The following is a 19,642-nucleotide window of genomic DNA, read 5'->3' as shown; positions in this document are numbered from 1 at the left end:
GATGTTGCTAAGTGTGCTAAGTTAACTAACCTAACTAACAGCAGTCAGACCCCAGGTGCAGACCGTCAAGAGAGAATGCGGATGAAACTTTCTATTGTCACCATAGACTACAAAGGTAGCACAAAATTTGATATAAAACCAATTATATCCGAAGTTATTAGTCCAGCTTGTTTTGTACAGACCAATACTTCCACAATGAATCACAATTATCCTACCATTTTAAGAGGCCCATCAAAATACTCCAAGAGCTCATGAAAAAGTCATCCAGGAGGACACAGAAACAAAGAATACACTAAAGCTGAACTTTTTGGAAAGTTTGAGTCCTGTTACATCTGGTATATATCCAAAACAGCATTTCATAAACGAACATCACACCAACAGCCAACCATGGTGGTGGTAGTGTTATGATGTGGGGCTGCTTTGTTGGACCTGGAACTGGATTATCTGCCATAATTGATGGAAACAAGAATTCTGATTTCTGTCGATAAATCAGTTCATGCCCTGAAGCTCAATTTCAGTTATCTAGGGGGTGATCCAAAACACACCAGCAAGTCCACCTCTGAATGTGTAAAACAAAAACAAAATTAAGGTTTTGGAGTGGCCTAGTCAAAATCTGAGTTTCTATCACATTGGGATGAAAATTGGGATCTTAAACAGGCCATTCATGCTTGAAAACCATCCAGTGTGGCTGAGTTACCACAATTCTGCAAAGAAGAGTGGATCAAAATTCCTCCACAACAATACGGAAAATTTATAGCCAGTTATCATAAACGACTGATTGCAATTCAAGTTGCCAAGGGTGGGACAACCAGTTACCAGTTGCCAGACTTTAAAAAAAAATTGTATTTAAAGATAAATAACAGGATTCATTAGGTAACAGTTTTATCCTAGTTATTAGTTCATACAGTGCCATATGGCAGGAGCACTAATCCCTTATCAGTCATGAGGTTAGTTTCCACTGCAGGTCACATCCTCAGTGTTTGCACTGTGCAGTTACACAAATTACACCTTACACAGTCGTGTTTATACAGATATTTCTTCTAAAAGGTTATATTCAGAATTATATCTTAAGTGTAGAGGTTTGGGAACGGCCCCGTTAAGACACTCACACCATGCCTTGAAGAATATATGAGCACCATTTTCCCCTTTAACATAACTACGATTACATAATGTGTCTAAATGGATAAAAGCAAGTTTTTCACTGGTTATTTCTACCTGTTCTCAAAACGACCAGGCTGCACAGAAACTGACAAAGTTGCTGCACAAAACCCAGCAAATTCTGCCCACATGCACACAACAAGAACCAGATGTGCCACTTTAGTTCTGCTTCACAACAACCATCCCATGACATACCGATGCAGAGGGGGTGTGGTGTCACGTGGACCGGTGTTAACCAGGAGTGGTTTTTAAAAGAGAGCTCACAGAGGAGCTTTCCCGAGTTCTCAGCCCAGCATCAGCATACACACAACTACACACTTCCTACCTGGAGGACAGAGAGGATGGACGCTGCATACAAGAGGGTTAATGGAAACTACAGTCCAGAGGCAGAAACAGGGGACCAAGTCCCAGGGGTAAATCTGACTTATAGCTGACTTAAAAGCCATTTGTATTTTCTTTCTTTTAGCACTACATTCAATTTCGTCTGTTTATTTGTGTTCTTTTGTGGAGGTTATGCAAAACAAACAGTCTTAAATAGCGATTCAAACCGGTGTGTTTTTATTAAAACAACAGTATAGCTGGGCAGAGCTAGAAAATTCAGGGTACAAGAGCAAACAAAGCAGAGAATTACAGTGAATAGAGGTGAAAAACAGCTGATGATAATGGAAAAAGTCAGAGTGCTAAACAAATGCAAGAAATGTCCCTACTCTGCAGGCTTCTGTTTTTGTTTGTGAATGACAAAACCACCCTTTAAGTTCTTTTTTATAATCAAATAATTAAAGCTACAGGTAACTTTTTGCCAGATGGACCACGAAGTTGATATCTTTAATATCAGTTTGAGCTCTGTGTATCCATTTATTTAATTTACATCAGATTTCATAAGCAACATATTAGAAATCTTTAACTGGAGCCTGAATAACAGCCATACAAAAGATGTAGAAATTCAGTCATTCGTTGAACTCTTGCAGTCAAAACTGTCCTTTAAAAGCTTAATTTTATGTGGGTTCCTTTAAAAAAAGCATGGGACATGTTCAGTTTAATAAATAATTAACTAGGTTGTTATTTCTTCATCTGTATTTACCCATCTGTAAAACATCTGTAGAAGAAATGAGGGGATGTGTTGGGTTTTTGTGTGTGTTTATCTGAAACCCTCTTTGAATATGGCTGAGTGTGAAGGCTTTGAACTTTACGCCCTGGATGGCTTTAAACTACATAACATGCTCTCTTACTGCATATGGCAGGCAGACAAAAGGAGAGCCAAACACTATTCTAACAATTTTTAAATTCATGATTCACATCCCCGCACTAAAAGTGAATCTGTTGCATTTTTGTAATAGCTTTGCATTAACAACACTGTATGCACGACTTCATCCATGTTGTATTTTTATATAAAATCTGTATATTTATCTTAAATACGTCTCTCAGCAGAAGAGAAGGGGCTCCATGTACCTGGAGGAGGAGACCAACAATAAGTCAGAGGTGATCTCCTGCATCTTCTCCTTAAAAGAAGAGGTCGGAGCTTTAGCCAAAGCCCTGAGGCTCTTTGAGGTAAACATTTTATATCAGTGGACAGCCCTGGGTCCTAATGGGGTTCAGTGACAAACTGAATGCTAATGATATTCATGTACCTTTCAATATCATTAGGATTTCTAACTTGTTCATTTAGTCATGGAAAGCAAAATTACAAGCAGCTCTTCCAGTAATAAACCATAGGTTGTTAAATTAATGTGTGAATGGTTTGGTATATTAATCTTTATTTATGACAGTGTCTGACTATTGTGAAATGCATTCAAGAAGAATAATTTATTTAAAAAAAAAATTAAAATGTGTTTAGCATTGTCAGTACTTTGAACATTGTGCCTCTTGGCTTATTTGCAGAAAATTAGATTCATAGGGGACCATTAAATGTAGAGCTATAGCCAGCCACTGGTTGCTGGTTAGGTTCCGAAGAGCGGTTCTGACTGGACTAGATATAAATAAAATGCTTCAAGCAGCAGCTATAAACTCACTAAATAACATATCATCCATCCATATATCCATATTCCTCATTTCTGGTTTTTATATCTCACATTTATATCTCATTTGTTTCATCTGTGTCACCTTAATTCCAGTGTTTCTAAGAAGCTAAGCTACAGTGTGTGCTTTAATCTTACTAATTAGCATTTTATATTTCATTTGTATTTTCTATAGCACCTTAATTCAAAGTTTTTGTGAGAAGCTAAGATAATATATATAATATTAATATATAATATAATACAACAGTTCTGATCTCACTAAGAATTTATACTATTTGTTTAATCTATATTACTTGATCCTACTCTTTGTGGCTGTGAGCTGGCTAAGCTAAGTCTAAGCTAAGCTATAACCATAAGCTACTTACCTTGTTAGACTAACAGGAACACACCCTGAATGCAGCCCATACAGGAACACCCCCAATCTCTCTAAGTAACATTTTACCATCAAATGTGTGTCTCCTGATTCAAGTTTTTGTAAACAGCTAAACATATGGTAAGCTAAGGTACATCCAGTAGCTAGTTTGTGTTAGGTAGAAACAATTTGGCTGGTCTAACTGAAACAAAGTAATACTAATAATGACACTGATTGAAATAAATTCACATTTTTATATTATATTTGTTAAATTTTTAAGTTTTATTTTTAAGCTAAGATTTATTATATAGGAAAGTACAATGCAAAGTGGGGAGAGCTAAGCTACCTTGTAAAATGCTAACTCATGCAACAGCTAAGCTAATGCTTAGCTAAACTACATTCACTATTTAGTTAGCTTATTTTAGCATTAGAGTAATCAGTTTAGCTTAATCGAACAGAGTTATGCTAGTAATACCTACAATCTCACCACATTAAAATTCTATGTCTGATATATTTAATCTATATGATTCAATTTCTAGTCTTTGTAAGAATGTAAGCTAAGTGACAGGTAAACTAATCCTGTACTAAGCTACCTTGTAAGATGCTAAGCTATGGCAGAGCTTAGCTCATGCTAAGTTACAACCAACAGTTCGTTAACTTATGTTAGCATTATAAGAAACAGTAATGACTTGCCTAATGACCACTAATCTCTCTAAGTAACATTTGAAATCCCATTTGGTTAATGTATATCCCCTGACTGCACTCTGTGTGAGAAGCTAATCTAGCATAGTTTTGTAAGGCTGATTTTGCTTAATACTAATTACTACTGACTGTTACAAATGATATATATGAAAAGGTTATTGATCAAATGTAAAAATATTATACTCTTGTACTTTATATAGAAGGCAGTTTTGTGGTTGAGAACTACAGACAGACAAATTAAAATGTTTCTGGCAAGGATCCTTTTCTTTTTACACTTTGGCCTGTGCAGATAAAACAAATAAGAAACAGCTGGCTTCAGTGAGATTGGTATCTGTCCATCTTACGTAACTCTGGGGGGGAAAACAATTTGTCAACCTGCTCCTTTAAAAAAAATGGTTCATGACAAAGCAGTTATGTTACCATAAGTTACTGATTAACATTAAACAAAACAAGCCACATGAGGAGACACTAAAAAATAAATCCTGGGAATGTTCCACTTTAGTACATAATTTAAACTAGTCATGTCATTTAAATACAATGGCTTTTGGCGAGGGGAAAGAAATGTACAAATAGGCTAAGCGCTTTGCGGTGTAGTTTTCATGCTCCTGGCTTTTTCTGACTCTTTAAAGGAGGAAACTAAACAAACAGAGCTTATCTCACATGTTTGTATATCAGTGGTTTGCAAACATGGCAGGTGCATCATTGATCTCAGCTGGGGGTTCAGTGATAAAGAACCAGGCAAATGCTGCTAGAAAATTCTCCATTCTTACACGCTGTGAACTGATTGCTGTGCTGTACCTATGTGAAAGTAAAGTAGTTTATAACATACTATGTTGATGACTAACAGCTATTTTTATCTATAAATTCTTCTTTATGTTTTGTTAGGAAAATGGGAAAACGGTAAAGCAGTTTCTTGAAACATGTATGAGAATATAATGAGCTTAAATTTTCAAACCACCTGAAATCTCTTAGGTAAAGTCTTTAAGTAGTCTTCAGGGATTGTTCTCCAGGCTTCTTGAAGGACATTCAAAGCTCTTATTTGGATGTTGGTTGGCTTTAGATGATCTCACACTGCTTTAACAATGCTCTAAACCACTGATAGTGCTCCATTGTGTTTTTCTGTCCAGGTTTGGTTTTACAACGTTGACATTTTTGGGATCATTGTCACGCTGAAAAATGAATGGATCGTGAATGGATGAGAGTTCAAAATCTGATTGTATATTTCTAGGTTCATAATCACATTTACAGTTTTGACAGGATCTCCACCACCAAGGCTTGAAATCTAGCCCCAAGCCATGACATGAGCCTCCACCGTGTTTTACAGATGGCTGTAGACATTCATTGTTGGACCTCTCTCCTGGTGTTCTCTTTCATAATAACTACAGTTTGCATTTTGACATAATCTGAACCCAAAATTTCAAATTTCATCACTCCATCCAACCTGTTGCCAGTGATTTTTAGACCAGGTTTTGTTTAATATTGAATACCTCACCCTTTTTTCCCAGTTTCTCTTCCTTAAGAAGGTCTTCTTGACGGTCACCCTTCCACTGTGAACATTTCTGATGAGGCTTCAGTGAACATTAAATGATCAACTGAAAGACCAGGTGGATCTCTCAGGACATGCCTTTCAGACACTGTCCTGTTGTAGATTTGTTTTAACACATTAATTTGATCAACAGTCTATGTTGTGGAATCTGTGCATACAATGGTACTTAATGGTTTGTCGTACTTTTGCACATTTACCAAAGAAAATCAGTTTGATGTGTTATTACACAACATGTTATTGCTTAATCCTTCAAATCCCAACAACATCAGTGGGTCATTGTGTTGTTTTTTCTTCTCATATCGATCTAAATTGCCTCTGCGTAGGTGACTACGTGCTCGTAGTAAATAGCGACTGGCAGCACTTTCATTGTTTAATCTTTAAATCTGACCTTCCTTCAAGTATCAAGTTTTAATTTTTTTTAAATACATTTTGTATTAAAACACTATCATAACATATAAAACCAGCCATGAAAATTATGTTTTCAGTTCATGGAAAGCATTTTTGTGAAGAAAATGTTTTCTTCATTTAATTTAATTTTCCACATTTTGTGGGTGGAGATGTGGCTGTGTTGACTCTGATCAATACCAAGTATGTGCCAAATGCTGGTCTCAAATGCAGCTGTAAACATCAGGATTCCCTTTGAGCCTATGAGCTCCCACTCTGCCGATCCTCCCCCTGCTCCACCCCTCATCCTCCCACTCCCCTTAACGTTTCAGTAAAACACGCCAAACGACCACCAAACTATCAACAGACCCCATTCTTGCCCAGCTGTGATGTAACACATGCTGAGTCCACTCACATGCTTTAAAGTAAATGATGCTGTAAAAAACAAAGCTTCAAGAGTTTGTGCTCCAGGACTTCCCTTTTCTCTCCTGTTGTGTGTGTGTGTGTTTTTGTTTTTTACTGATATATTGAAAACGACTGAGCCATGTGCTAACGTTTAGCCACACAGCTTGGACAACCATCACGTGTTCATTCAGAGAGCTGCTCATGAAAACTGCCGGACTGCTTATCCACCCGGGTTTCAGTGCGCATGTGACACAGCGGCATGGCTTTCTTGTGACGAGTCATGCTACCGACTGACCTTGACCTCAGCTGGGGTTATAGTCACCGGCGCCACGGTGAAGGGACGGCTCGGAGGGGTACAGAAATGTGGCAGATTTGCCGCTGCACCATATTCGCTTCAGGACTTGGAATTGGTTATGTTAAGCTGGAACAGGCTGCCAGTGGCACGCACATTGAATTATTTCTCTTTGTAGTCATGGACAGATTAATTATGATGACAGGGACACAGTTCTCAATCGCAAACTAATTAAAAATCAGAAACTAAATCTGTCATCTACATATACATATCATATTTTCTGTGATGGCCTCATGAATAATTTGATGTATCACATTTTTTAATTTTTTAAGAAACATTAAAGTAATAATATACAGTAATATTTGATTTTTAATTGAAAAACACTGTTCTATATCTCTTTAAACAAATGAAATTCAAAAAATGCCATCGTGGTCTCATCTTTGGTCGTGTCTGTAGTGACTCTTTGGGGGCATGCAGAACCACATGACCCGTAAAAAAAGCTGAATAGGATCCAGATGGGAGAAAACGTGATGTTGGGTTGCTTACGCCCTCCTCTGCAGCCTATAGCAGACCAAACACATAACACACTCCCTCCAAAAAGTTACATAAACGTGCACAAAAACAAAAACACATTTAGGTGAAAATTACCATATAAAATTCATTCACATACAAGCCAGAACTATTTTGCATGTTAAGATCAAGTACAGTTCTTGAATTTTAACCATAAAACTCTGGAAGCTTCCCAAGGGTTCCACAGTTGTGTACTAACTATTACAATATGTCCCACAAGTCTTTACTAAGAGAATGCATCCAGTGTCTGGCTCAGCGAGTTCCAGGCAGCTGACCTGTGGTCTTCACAAAGTCTGATAGAGTGCACTCTAGTAGTTTACTAAGAGCACACCACCCTCTAGTGATAGCACAAAAGCAGTGCTGCGGGACAGTTTTCCACCTTGTTTTTTATTAGAAATCCCTCTCAGACAAATTTAACACTTCCGTATACAAAATACATGCGTGGATGAGCGTAAACATAAAGACATAAACAGCTGACACCCGCATGCCAACATCTTTCTTTTTGCAGGAGAAAGGCATTAACCTGACACACATCGAGTCCCGTCCATCGCGCATGAACAATGAGCAGTATGAGTTCTTCATCAGCGTAGACTCCACCTGCTCTCAGGCCCTGGATGAGGTCATTGACTGCCTGCGCACACAAATCAGCGGCCATGTGCACGAGCTAACACGCAGCAAAGAGAAGGACACAGGTTAGTGAGTAAATTGTAAGAGGATGTCCACTGAACAAGAACACCGTCAATCAGCAACATGATGAAATTATTAAATGTGAATATATGTCTCATGTGAATGTCAACTTACAGATATATTCTCATGTTTAATATGCCAGTCATTTCAGGCTTTTAAGTGCTAAACAAGCAATGCAATGAAGTTTTAGACTCATAAATCAAAATCTGAGTGGCTTTTATTTTTAGCCAAAGGACGGCACTAGGTCTCCAAAATGATTACAAGAGGCACATGAATACCTGCAAATAATTAATTACGAGCCATTTGATATTAAACAAGGTCATTCATTGCAAAATAACAAAAAATGTAGCACAATAGGGATTATCTTCTGGGGGATCATTATCAAAGAGCCTTTTTCTTCATCTATGTAATTTTTAAGTTCATTCTGGTCAGGGTATACTCTGGAAATTATCAACATTGGTACCAGATGTACTAGATTATGTAGCAGACCATCGAGTAGACATTAAATAGTTGATATTTTAGTACAAAACACAGTAAACCTTGATGTAGATGCTTTGTCGAGCCTCTGGGGAACCTTGATGTCTGTACCAAATTTCACTGCGATAGACACCGGTGATCATCCTCTGGGGAAATGTCATTACCATGCTTCATGTTAAGCCACCCAAGAGATGTAAATATGTTTCACTACATATATATATAACTCTTTTGAGCTCATTGTAGTGTTCAAGCAAAATACTGGTTGTATACTGGGGACAAGTCAAACCAGCCCCAGCTGGTAAGATGTTTCAGTTCAAAACACAAATGCAAACCTAATCACCAAATAATCAAAAGGACTTCAGGACTTATCCTGCAGACCATCAATATCTTTGTCCAGCTTTGTTGTTGTCTTTCTAAAAGAAGTAAAGACACCAGCGCTAGAGGAAATGCTTTGGATATTTTTCCTCTGGTGAACACAGAAAGCTGCACCGGAAGTTGTGGCAGTTCACAAAAGAACTGTCAAATAATTCCACTAAAGACAAAAAAAATAGCAAACCTCATCACTAAAGAATCAACAAAGTAAGGAGGGACTATCCTCCGAGGACCAAACATTTCTTTATGTTCATCCATCCCTTATGATTAGGAGTGGCATCGTTCTAAAACCTTTGAGCTGATTCTGATACCAAAGGAAAATATGGGCGTATCCTCTGGGGACCCCTGATATCTGTACCAACCTTCATAGCAGTATATTTGAATTCAACACATAAATGAAAATGAAAAGACAGCAACAACAACCTATCCAGTAATTATAGGAGTAGTAGTGGTAATATTGTGCGATTGTAGATTAAAGATTTTGGTAATAGAGGGAAATTTAGGGCATATTCTCTGAGAACCAGAAACAGCTGTGGTTAAAAAAAATAAATAAATCTAAAAAGCTGACACCACTACAGCTGAAATGATCCATTTATCAACCGGGCCTGGTGCTGGGTGTTGAGCTACGCCAGACTTAGTAATGGACAGCCAGTGTCGCCCATGAGAATGATGGCCCACTGCCCCTTTTATTAGTTGTTTCCAGAATGACATTAGTTTAGCTACTGAGGACCAACAGGCCCGGCAGGAACAGAAGAGTTTAGTGTCTCTGCCCCAGACTAACCCAAGGACAGAGAACATGCCAAGGTCACGGCAGGCAGAGACAGACAGGGCCACCATGGATTCTCCTCTGACCTCGGCATAGACTCTGTGGTGTACTGGTCAGGGTCAAGTGGACAAGGAGGATATTTATGGCCAGTTTTGGAGACAGCCTAAACAGCTTTATTGTCTCTGCAGGGGCCTCAGGCTGGACCACACTGCCCAAATGCAGATTAATGATTGGGCCTCACTGTTGTTTGAGTGTCATAAATCCATATGAATAAGCAGATGCCCCCCTCGTGTACAGCTCTGTTGAGTGTCAAAATGCCACAGCACTGAAAAAAATCTTGCAGGCAAAACGCACACAAGACTGTGTAACAATCATCAATATTAATGTGAAGTGCAACCATTTTTATAAGTCAGGAATAAAAAAATATTCAGGCTTCAACTGATGATCATTTCCTTAAATGAAAGTTTTTTATTAAGCACTTTTTACAGACAGCCACAAAGCGCTGTACACAAAAAGTTAAATAAATATGAGCATTAAGTGCCATAATAGTCAATAAAGAAAAATACAATAAGAAACAATAAAATAAACAAGTTGTTTTAAAATAAATAAATAATCTTAGGGTCATTTTTGAGCCATTTATAGCCATATACTACACAGATTTTCTGCAGAATCTCTGAGGCAGACACTTAACGCACAAAGTGTGGCGCAGATATGTTGGTTGACGCCTTTGAGCGTAGTGGGTATAATAAACACAAATACAGTCATTAAAAAAGTATTCCTGTATTAAAATGACCCCGCTTGGTTATTGTAGTTGTTGAAATAGCTTGGCCACTAGATTTATCTCTGTATAATATGACAATAAAAGGGCACAGAGATAGCCTTTAACCCTTTACCTAACACTGAATATTTCTTATATTTTTAAAATATTTTCCCCTTCAGACACTGCACGACTGATCTGTTTGATCCGATGTTGGCTTAAAACATAAATTATAAGTACTTAATGACTGCTGTTATCCTCCAGTGCCATGGTTCCCCAATGACATCCAGGACTTGGACCGTTTTGCCAACCAGATCCTCAGTTATGGTTCCGAGCTGGACGCTGATCACCCGGTAAGGACCGACTCATCCACCGCCACATCCTGCCTCTGCGTGCGCACGTGAATGCACGTCCATCCACGCCCACGCGCTTGCTTATGAAAAGCAGCGGAGATGACAAGGCCGCACTCCGCCATCCATTCTAATGGAAACTATCTACACACACAAATTGATGTCAGTGCTTTAATTGAGCCCCTGTAATTATAGATAATTGCTCCCTTTTGCCACTGACATTAAAGCAGAATGCATTCATCATAAGCTGAAAAACACTCTACAAAGGCTTTATTTGAATATGTATGTGCGTTTGGCCTTCCCAAAGGATTTCCACCTTTGATTTAGCTCTGAGTGGCTGGGCTGCAATCATGAGATCTAACATGGCTCTTATTTGTGTGTGTGTGTGTGTGTGTGTTGTCAGGGCTTCACAGATCCAGTATACAGAGCCCGCAGGAAGGAGTTTGCAGACATTGCCTACAACTACAGACAGTAACTACTCCTACTTAATATATTTATGCTCATAGAGACGTTATGGGCTGAGTTTGAGTAGTAGTGGGTTTAAAGGATCACCTAATCAGGAAGTCTTATTCACATGTTAGTCAAATGCTGCTGACAAATGATGAAGTGAACTTTCCCATTGGAATAAACCAATATGTTTAAAAAAAAAAAAAAAAAAAAGAGTTTACGGTGTAGATCATTTTAATTTTTTTTTTTTTTAAGTTATACTGTAGTTTTAGGGTATAGAGAGGGTATCGAAGTCCAAAACAAAAACACAGGTGAAGTAAAAGGGAAAAAAAACAACAAAAAAAATATTTTTTTGTCCTTTTCTTCACAACATTTAGTCTTTCTTTGTAAAGTTTTGTTTTGTTGATTTTATTGACTTAATATGTTGTAGACCTGCAGTTTTTTATGTTTTCCACTTTTGTGGTAAGGACATTGAGTCTACATGTACTGAAATGTGCTATGTAAGTTAAATTGACATTGATATATTTATCCAGTGATAAATTATTTATAAGAAAGCTGTTACAAATTAAATTATTGCAATATTTCCCAAAGGAATTGCAATATTTCAATTTTTTTGTTATATATTGGATTATAAATAGTATCATATTATATTTTTTCAAAATTTCTAAATGCTGATTATATTTTTTATAATTATTTATTATTTTTATTTAATTCAAATTTTTATTTTTGTACGGGTTCTACTACTTAATTCAAGCCTTTCTATGGATTGTTTTTATTGTCTTTTCTGCCGTGACACAGCAATTACATAAAAAATTCTATATTTATTTATTTCATTTAAAAAAACTATATAATTATTTATATAATATATAATATATGATATTTATATATGATATATTACCACTATATCATATTTTAAATTATTTTTTATGTAGAAAAAATTACGACATTTATTTTTTGATGCTACCACTAAAAATCCTCCACGTCAGACATTAGAAAAACTCTACATATAGAACTACAGCCATGGTGAAGTTTTTATTGGTGTTGATGTAGACGCTCAAAAGCCATCAATTTATTTTTTAGTAATGTTCACATATAACTGATAAAATGTCTAAAACATGGTTTTAGCTGGATCTTTAGTTGCTGAATGAGACTTACAGGAGTAAGCGAGTAAAATAAAACTGATATTTTTCAGGTTAGAAAACAGGAATAATGAGCTGTGGCTCAAAGGTTTGTTGGGTTCAGGGAGATTTGGGGAACATCCACAGAAAAACTGATTAGATTTAAATATAGAAAAATTTAAGGTAAACACAGTGTGGTGGTGTTAGTGTTTATCAGGGAAACATAACTTCTGTTGTGACCACTGTTCCAGTGGCCAGTCCATTCCCAGGGTGGAGTACACAGAGGAGGAGAAGGCCACCTGGGGCACGGTGTTCAGGGAGCTGAAGACTCTGTACCCGACTCACGCCTGCCGTGAACACAACCGCGTCTTCCCCCTGCTGGAGAAATACTGCGGCTACAGGCCAGACAACATCCCACAGCTCGAGGACGTCTCCCGCTTCCTGCAGTGTAAGCCCACACCTAAAAAAATGCTTGTCAAATGCAGACATTTGAAACACTATGTTTAATAATATAATTTATAAATGTTCACTATTAAAAAGCTGCCTAATTACTGCCTATAGATGGCAACAAAGCTGCTATAATATGTAAATTCTCTTCTAATGATTGATAGAAATAGACAATCTCTTTCTGTTATGAGTCACGCAACATCACACAGTCCATGAAACCCAATGCATGAGTCATCATTCAGTTCATTTGGCTGTACAGACCCCCACTTCCTCTTCCTCCCTCCCATCCATGCATGCTCTTATTCAACACAAGCAACAAAACGCTCACTGTCTCATCTCTTTCATCTCCCCACTGCTCTCCTGCAGCATGCACAGGTTTCCGGCTTCGCCCCGTAGCCGGCCTGCTCTCGTCCCGTGACTTCCTGGCTGGACTCGCGTTCCGCGTCTTCCATTCCACGCAGTACATTCGCCACGGCTCCAAGCCCACGTACACACCTGAGCCGTGAGTGTCTCAGTGTATAAAGCTAATAAAAAATTACAGGTGAAGTAAAATCTTCCTTAGCGCAAGGAAGTAAAGATTTCTGAATTAAAGAGCAAATTCTGTTTCTAATCCAGGGATATCTGCCACGAGCTCCTGGGACACGTTCCTCTGTTTGCTGATCCAAGCTTTGCGCAGTTCTCACAGGTAATGTTAAAGAAGAGAATTACACTTTACTTTTTCCCCTTTCTATTATTCCGATTAGACCAAGAGTGATATGAATTCCTGTGCTGAGGCAAAAAGATAGCACAAAAGATGACAAAACTCCGTTTCAGCAGTTTATCCTGGTCTTGTCTGACAGCGTGAGCAGCTCCTCTTAACCCATATGCTTTGATCCCACACAGGAAATTGGCCTTGCATCTCTTGGAGCCCCGGATGAGTACATTGAGAAACTTGCTACCGTGAGTACTGTGTACAAGGCAAACAGCGGTAATAGGTATGAGCCTCTAATTACGAAAGATTGGATCAATCTAGACCACATTAAATAACCTGTTTCTTAATCTAACAGGCTATTCTGACATGTCGCGGCAGGATAAACACAGGTTTAATTAATAACATTAATTACAGCCCTCTTTGCTTTATAGAGCCTTTGGATTGTAAATATAAGAAGTGCATTTTGTCCATGACACGTGTTTACCTTGTTATGACATGGAAAAAACAGTTATTGTATCTTAATGCAGAAATTGGTCAAGACAAGCTTGAATTAGTGTTAAGGCTTTCTGTTGATAAAGTAGTATATATATATGTCTAGAAATATTAAGACATATATGCTGCTAAACACATTTATTGCAACTCTTTCAGTACCTCCAAAATTATACTGAATAATTTTTTTTAAAAGGTCATTATTAATATTATATCTGTATTTAATATTCCTATTTTTAAATACTCTGAGTAAAACAAGAGACAAAAATGTGGTTTAAATCCTAGAGTTTATTTGATATTGTGTTTATCAGAAGCAAACCTTAAGAATCTTAATGACAATTTATATTTTTGTCTTACATAAATAAATATAAAAAGGAATAAAAAAGAGTTGAAAAATATTAAGAGAATAATAAAAATTAAATAAAATATTTAAAAAATGATCAAATAAAAGGATAAATAGAACATTAAATAAAAGAAGTAAAGATGAATGTTAAAGAAGGGAATAGAAATGAAGGAAAATGGAAAATAGAGAAAAATGAATACAACAAAAATAGAAATAGAAATAAAAATTAACATAAAAATAGTATAAAATAAAACATATATAAATAAATACTAAAAAAGAAAATGATTGGGATGCTTTCACAGTGTAAAATCCAACTAGAACTTACTTTACACAGTATAAAAATGCAATTTTTATGTCATCATCTTGTTTAAAATAAGATCTATTTTCCTCAGATTTCCTCTGAAACCCAAAGCTTCCTTATTTTTTTACTGCTTGTGGTGCGTAAGTCACGTTTCATGACCCAGGTGTGTGTCCCTCAGGTGTACTGGTTCACCGTGGAGTTTGGCCTCTGTAAGCAGGGCTCTGAGATCAAAGCTTATGGAGCCGGCTTGCTGTCTTCATTTGGAGAGCTGGGGGTAAGAGGAAGCCGAGTACAGCGATGAAGCACCTCCACAAACATTTTGCTTTCTGTACATAATTTTTATAACACATTTGCCTTATTGCACAACAGCAGGCAGTGGGTTAGTGGTCCACTCTGGTTCAGGTTTAATGTGTCACTGGGGGAGTTGCTCAGCAGGGCAGTGGTAAAGTGGTTCAGTGGGTAAGCACTCAGGTGGGGGCAAAGACTTCGAGGTCATGAGTTACATCAGCTGCTGTCAGCAGAGGATGTCCACTCAAGTCAGCAGAGTCTTAAATCGTGCCGCACTTCCCGTTTACAGACAGGAATAGAGATGCTCATTGAGAAAATAAATCAGTGAAAAGAAAAAAATGTTTTCTTTCAGTACTCTCTAACAGAAAAGCCCAAACTTCTGCCTTTCGACCCCGAGAAGACGGTCGTCCAGAAGTACCCTATCACAGAGTACCAGCCGGTTTACTTTGTGGCAGAGAGCTTTGAAGATGCCAAAGAGAAAGTCAGGTAGGACAATTTTAATTTTTTTATTTTTTCTAAAATTCACAATGCATGCGAGTCTTTAATCATTCATCTCTAGGGATGGGTACCGGTGTCCGGTGCCATCATAAACGGTAGTAACCAGACCGAAAAGCAGCGCACATTTCGGTGCTTTATTTCGGTGCTTTTTTTTCCTGAGCCAATTCTAGCCAATCATTTTACGTTTCCGAGGATAGTAGGCGGGTCCAGGTACGTACGTTCTTTTAGAGCAGAGCTACAGATTAAAAATGCCCAAGGCGAAGCGGTCAAAGTCTGGCTGTACTTCGCAGCAAAAGATGCAAACTCAGCAGCCTGCAACAAGTGCTTTAAGGTGATACTGTGATACTGTCAAAGGAGGTAACACCTCAAATCCGATGAAACACCTGGCGACGCATAGCGGTTTTTTTTAAAGCCGAGAAATGCGCCGTGTTTGATAGCTTGCTGTGAGACCTCACACCGGCACATCTACTGCGGGTGTGGTGCCTGTTATCGGACCTGGAGTTAGCAACATCCCCCAAAAACCCGAAGAGTAGAGTCCTGGCCCCTAGCCCTGCTAGTGTAGCAGAAATGATGAGGATGATGATGGCAGCAGCAGCGGTTCTTCTCTGTATTAAGTAGCTTAATGTTGTTCGTGTGTAATTTACGTTGAGTAGGCTAACCATGTTATTACATTAATGCACGTAAGGTGAACTAGCAAACACAGTCGTAGTTACATGCGGCTGTCTTCTTGTTTGACGGCAGATACTCCCTTCACCCTGGCCAAAAAGGCTAAAATGACCAAAGAAAAAGTGGAAAACAGTTAAACATGAGAGGTTTTTGGACAAAGTTTGTGTTTTTTTTCCATTGTTTAAGCACTGCTTCCAGCCAAGAGTGATACCATATATGCCCTATAGCTTCAGAAAAGGCTAACATTGTTATCTTTTTACAAAAAAACAGCTGAACATGAGAGGTTTTTGGACAAAGTTTGTGTTTTTTCCATTGATTAAGCACTGCTTCCAGCCAAGAGTGATACCATATATGCCCTATAGCTGCAGAAAAGGCTAACATTGTTATCTTTTTACAAAAAAACCCCCAAAAAACAGCTGAACATGAGAGGTTTTTGGACCAATTTTGTGTTCTCCATTCTTTAAGCACCGGTTTGAGCACCGTTTAAGCTCCGGCACCGTTTCAAAAGTACCGGTTTGGCACCGGTATCGGATAAAACCTAAACGATACCCATCCCTATTCATCTCTCTCTCTCTTTCTGCAGGAAATTTGCAGGCACGATCCCCAAGCCTTTCTCAGTGCGCTACAACCCCTACACCCAGAGCATCGAAGTGCTGGACAACACCCAGCAGCTCAGGAACCTGGCAGACAGCATCAACAGTAAGCAGCTTTGGTCAAATTACTTATTACTAGTCGTCTGGAAATATCAAATATCAATGTCTGAACTTGAATGAATGTTTGACTTTGAGTGCCTCAGATTTAAACACCAAGCATAGTGTGGATATGTTATGTACAGTGACCCCAAACTCCAAAAACACAAGCAAACTCCAAAGCACGTACAAACTCCAAAAGTTTGTACGTGTTTTGTCTCTAGGGACCACCGTAGGGTTATGAGGGTTAAACTGAGACCGAGTTTAAAGAGACAAAGTTAAAAGTGAAAAGAATAAGCAGCCACGAGAGCTGCTGTGGACATTTAGAACAGCGAAGCCGAGGTATTACCCACGGACTCTTGCATTGTAAGGTGGTCAGTTCAAGTGTAGAGGGGTGTAAGGGTTCATCACTCTATAGTCGGCACAGCAGGATCTTAGCGAGCCATCTGTGTTGGATGTAACAGGGCTATTTTTGTCTAATCGCCTGCTTATGAAATTCTATTGACACGTTCCTCTTGTTAGATGGAAATAAATGATGGTTCTGGGTTGTTGTGATGATATGGAGCTTTGGCTAGACCTGAACACAACCATACAATCAGCCAAAGGACCACAGACCTGGATGTATACACTCAAAGGACTAATCAGGGAAATGCATGCAGCGTGAGACACAGGTGATCAAGAATCAGACCAATCAAGACAATGAAACGGACAGGAAGTGGAACCAAAACAAGACCTGGGAGTAAACCATCAAAATACAAGAGAAACAACCCAAATGACACAGGCTTTTCTCACTTCTCCAGTTTTTACCTCCTCGTCTCCTCCGTCCTAGAATAGAATAAAATAGAATGTTTATAGTTAAATGTTTATATAAAGATGTATTTATTTTCATGTGTACAGCGGTAATTAGGTGCAATTTGAACACTATATAAAAACACTATATAAAAACCATAAAGTATATGAAAATATGTTAGACATAAAAATAAGTAAAAGATAAAAAGTAATATTTCTCCAATCTTTCTCCGATATCACAGCATTTATTGCTTGTACAGCTCTGGGATGGAAACTGTTTTTCAGTCAGTTTGTCTTCATTTTACTTGTTCTGTACTGTCAGCCTGACGGTAACAGCCAAACACTAGCTGACCGTGGTGATGGATCCATTGCGATATGATTAACCTCTTTGAGGCAGCAGGAACTGCCTAATCCTCCAGACATAGGAGGGGGCATCCAGTGAATTATAGGACTGTGTGGATGTTGCAGCAGAAACATAGAAACAATATGTTAATATGATCTCTGTGGAGCTGTGGTAGAAGGACACTAATGGTCTCTGAGAGATGTTCTTCTTGAGGGTCCTCAGGAAGTAAAATCACCAGCTCTGTGGTGTTTTTACACACTAAGTTAGTGTTATACCTTCAGTGTGTAAAAGTAGGCAACATGGCACACAGTATGGTGGGATGACTCTTTAAACAGCTCATGTGTGCAATTAAAAAAAATTCTCCGCCATATTGTGAATGTTATTAAAAGCCATAAATACATAAGAGCCATAAATATGAAAGCATGCGATGAGCATTAACATAGAGCAGTAGTTGTTCCTCTGACTTTTCTATTTTCTTCTGTTTCAGGTGAGATGGGGAAATTGTGCGAAGCCCTGCGGAAGCTGGAATAACAGGACAGGAGATCAGACTTGGAGAACCCTCCTGAGAATTTCTTCTTGGCTTCTTTAAACGTCATGCTTAGAGATTCAACTTCTTTGTATTAAAACACATACACAAGTCAGATAGTGACTATATTCTTAGAATTCAGGTAGTAGGAAACCTGAAATCCTGTTACTTATGGAGAATAGTAAGATTATAACCTCATTAATGTTACGTGAAGAATAGCTTTTCAAAATAAGAGCATTGTATAATAAACATTTCTTTGTTAGCTAACTGCATTAATCAGGTTGTTATGCTTTTCAAAATGACAGGAGGCTTTCTGTTATTATATTTCATTTAATCTGGATTAATTAAATGTTTTGCATATATGCATGACAGTTTTTAATAAATATCTCTTCACTCTGGCTGTACTTCCTGTGTCTACTGTCAGCTAATATTCCTCTAGTGAGGGGAAATAACGAATGCCCACTTGGGGTTGGCTTCATAGACTCCAGCTCCAGCAAAGAATAATTTTGTCCTCTTTGGATAGTTTTACCTTCTGTATTCATAAGTCTTGATGGGGTGCATTTTTTTTTATTACTCATTCATTTCTAGCTGGGGTCACTCATTGTGCTTTTTAAAGTGTTATTAATGGTATCATCATTCTAAAAATGAAGTCTTCATGCTCAAGTTTTGCTAATATTGTTGCTTAGCACCAGATCAGGCTCAAAGTATAATCTTGAGATGTGCTGTGCTCCCCAGCACCATTTAAAAAATTCTGTTTAACACTAATTAGCAGCTATCTGTGCCTGTGAGTTGCATCTGTACAGTTCATCGGTTTCGCTCTTAGCGCTTCACCTTTCTTCCAAATATGGTAGCGTCTGGCTATCACTTCTCCATCTTTTATATACAGTCTTTAGTCTATCCTTATTAACAGACTGCAAAGCATTCTGGGTGCTGTAGGATATTCTTTTTGGGGGGGAACAGCTGGTACCAACACAAACATCCCCCTCTGTTGCACACCACCAGTTCAGTGAATAAAAAAGGGTAATTTACTTATAAATCCACCTTTTAGGTCAGCTGGAGCATTATTAGTAAGGCTGATTAGTGTGCTCTTTTCCTTTTATGGAGTAATTTCATACTCCATGAGGTGAGGTTATGTTCACCTCACTGATGTCTTCTTTACCTGCAGTCTAGATGT

The 19,642-nt window shown here is 38.1% G+C and overlaps 1 protein-coding gene across 2 annotated transcripts; it reads left to right on the top strand.

Moving 5' to 3' along the window:
- Positions 1 to 1,449: 1,449 nt before the first annotated feature.
- pah (phenylalanine hydroxylase) lies at positions 1,450 to 18,639 on the top strand. 2 transcript variants are annotated; one of them, XM_063501006.1, is made up of 13 exons: positions 1,450 to 1,571; positions 2,587 to 2,706; positions 7,933 to 8,116; positions 10,748 to 10,836; positions 11,237 to 11,304; positions 12,650 to 12,846; positions 13,212 to 13,347; positions 13,461 to 13,530; positions 13,728 to 13,784; positions 14,848 to 14,943; positions 15,310 to 15,443; positions 16,705 to 16,820; positions 18,430 to 18,639. In XM_063501006.1, the coding sequence occupies exons 1-13, from the start codon at positions 1,500 to 1,502 to the stop codon at positions 18,471 to 18,473; spliced, it is 1,383 nt and encodes a 460-aa protein (XP_063357076.1). In that variant the 5' UTR covers positions 1,450 to 1,499; the 3' UTR covers positions 18,474 to 18,639. The 2 variants fall into 2 exon arrangements, with proteins under 2 accessions (XP_063357076.1, XP_063357075.1); XM_063501005.1 differs by having other exon boundaries at positions 2,584 to 2,706.
- Positions 18,640 to 19,642: the final 1,003 nt, after the last annotated feature.

The sequence above is a fragment of the Pelmatolapia mariae genome, linkage group LG17 (genome assembly GCF_036321145.2).
Source record: "Pelmatolapia mariae isolate MD_Pm_ZW linkage group LG17, Pm_UMD_F_2, whole genome shotgun sequence".
Taxonomy (NCBI): domain Eukaryota; kingdom Metazoa; phylum Chordata; class Actinopteri; order Cichliformes; family Cichlidae; genus Pelmatolapia; species Pelmatolapia mariae.
The sequence above is the reverse complement of the archived record's forward strand: the minus strand, read 5'-3'. Positions and strand labels throughout refer to the sequence as shown.

Excerpts from the sequence above, each read along its gene's own strand:
- pah (XM_063501005.1), top strand. The coding sequence starts at position 1,500 with ATGGACGCTGCATACAAGAGGGTTAATGGAAACTACAGTCCAGAGGCA. Across the intron at positions 8,117-10,747 it reads CAGCAAAGAGAAGGACACAG|TGCCATGGTTCCCCAATGAC; the intron begins GTTAGTGAGTAA and ends GTTATCCTCCAG. Across the intron at positions 13,785-14,847 it reads ACATTGAGAAACTTGCTACC|GTGTACTGGTTCACCGTGGA; the intron begins GTGAGTACTGTG and ends TGTGTCCCTCAG.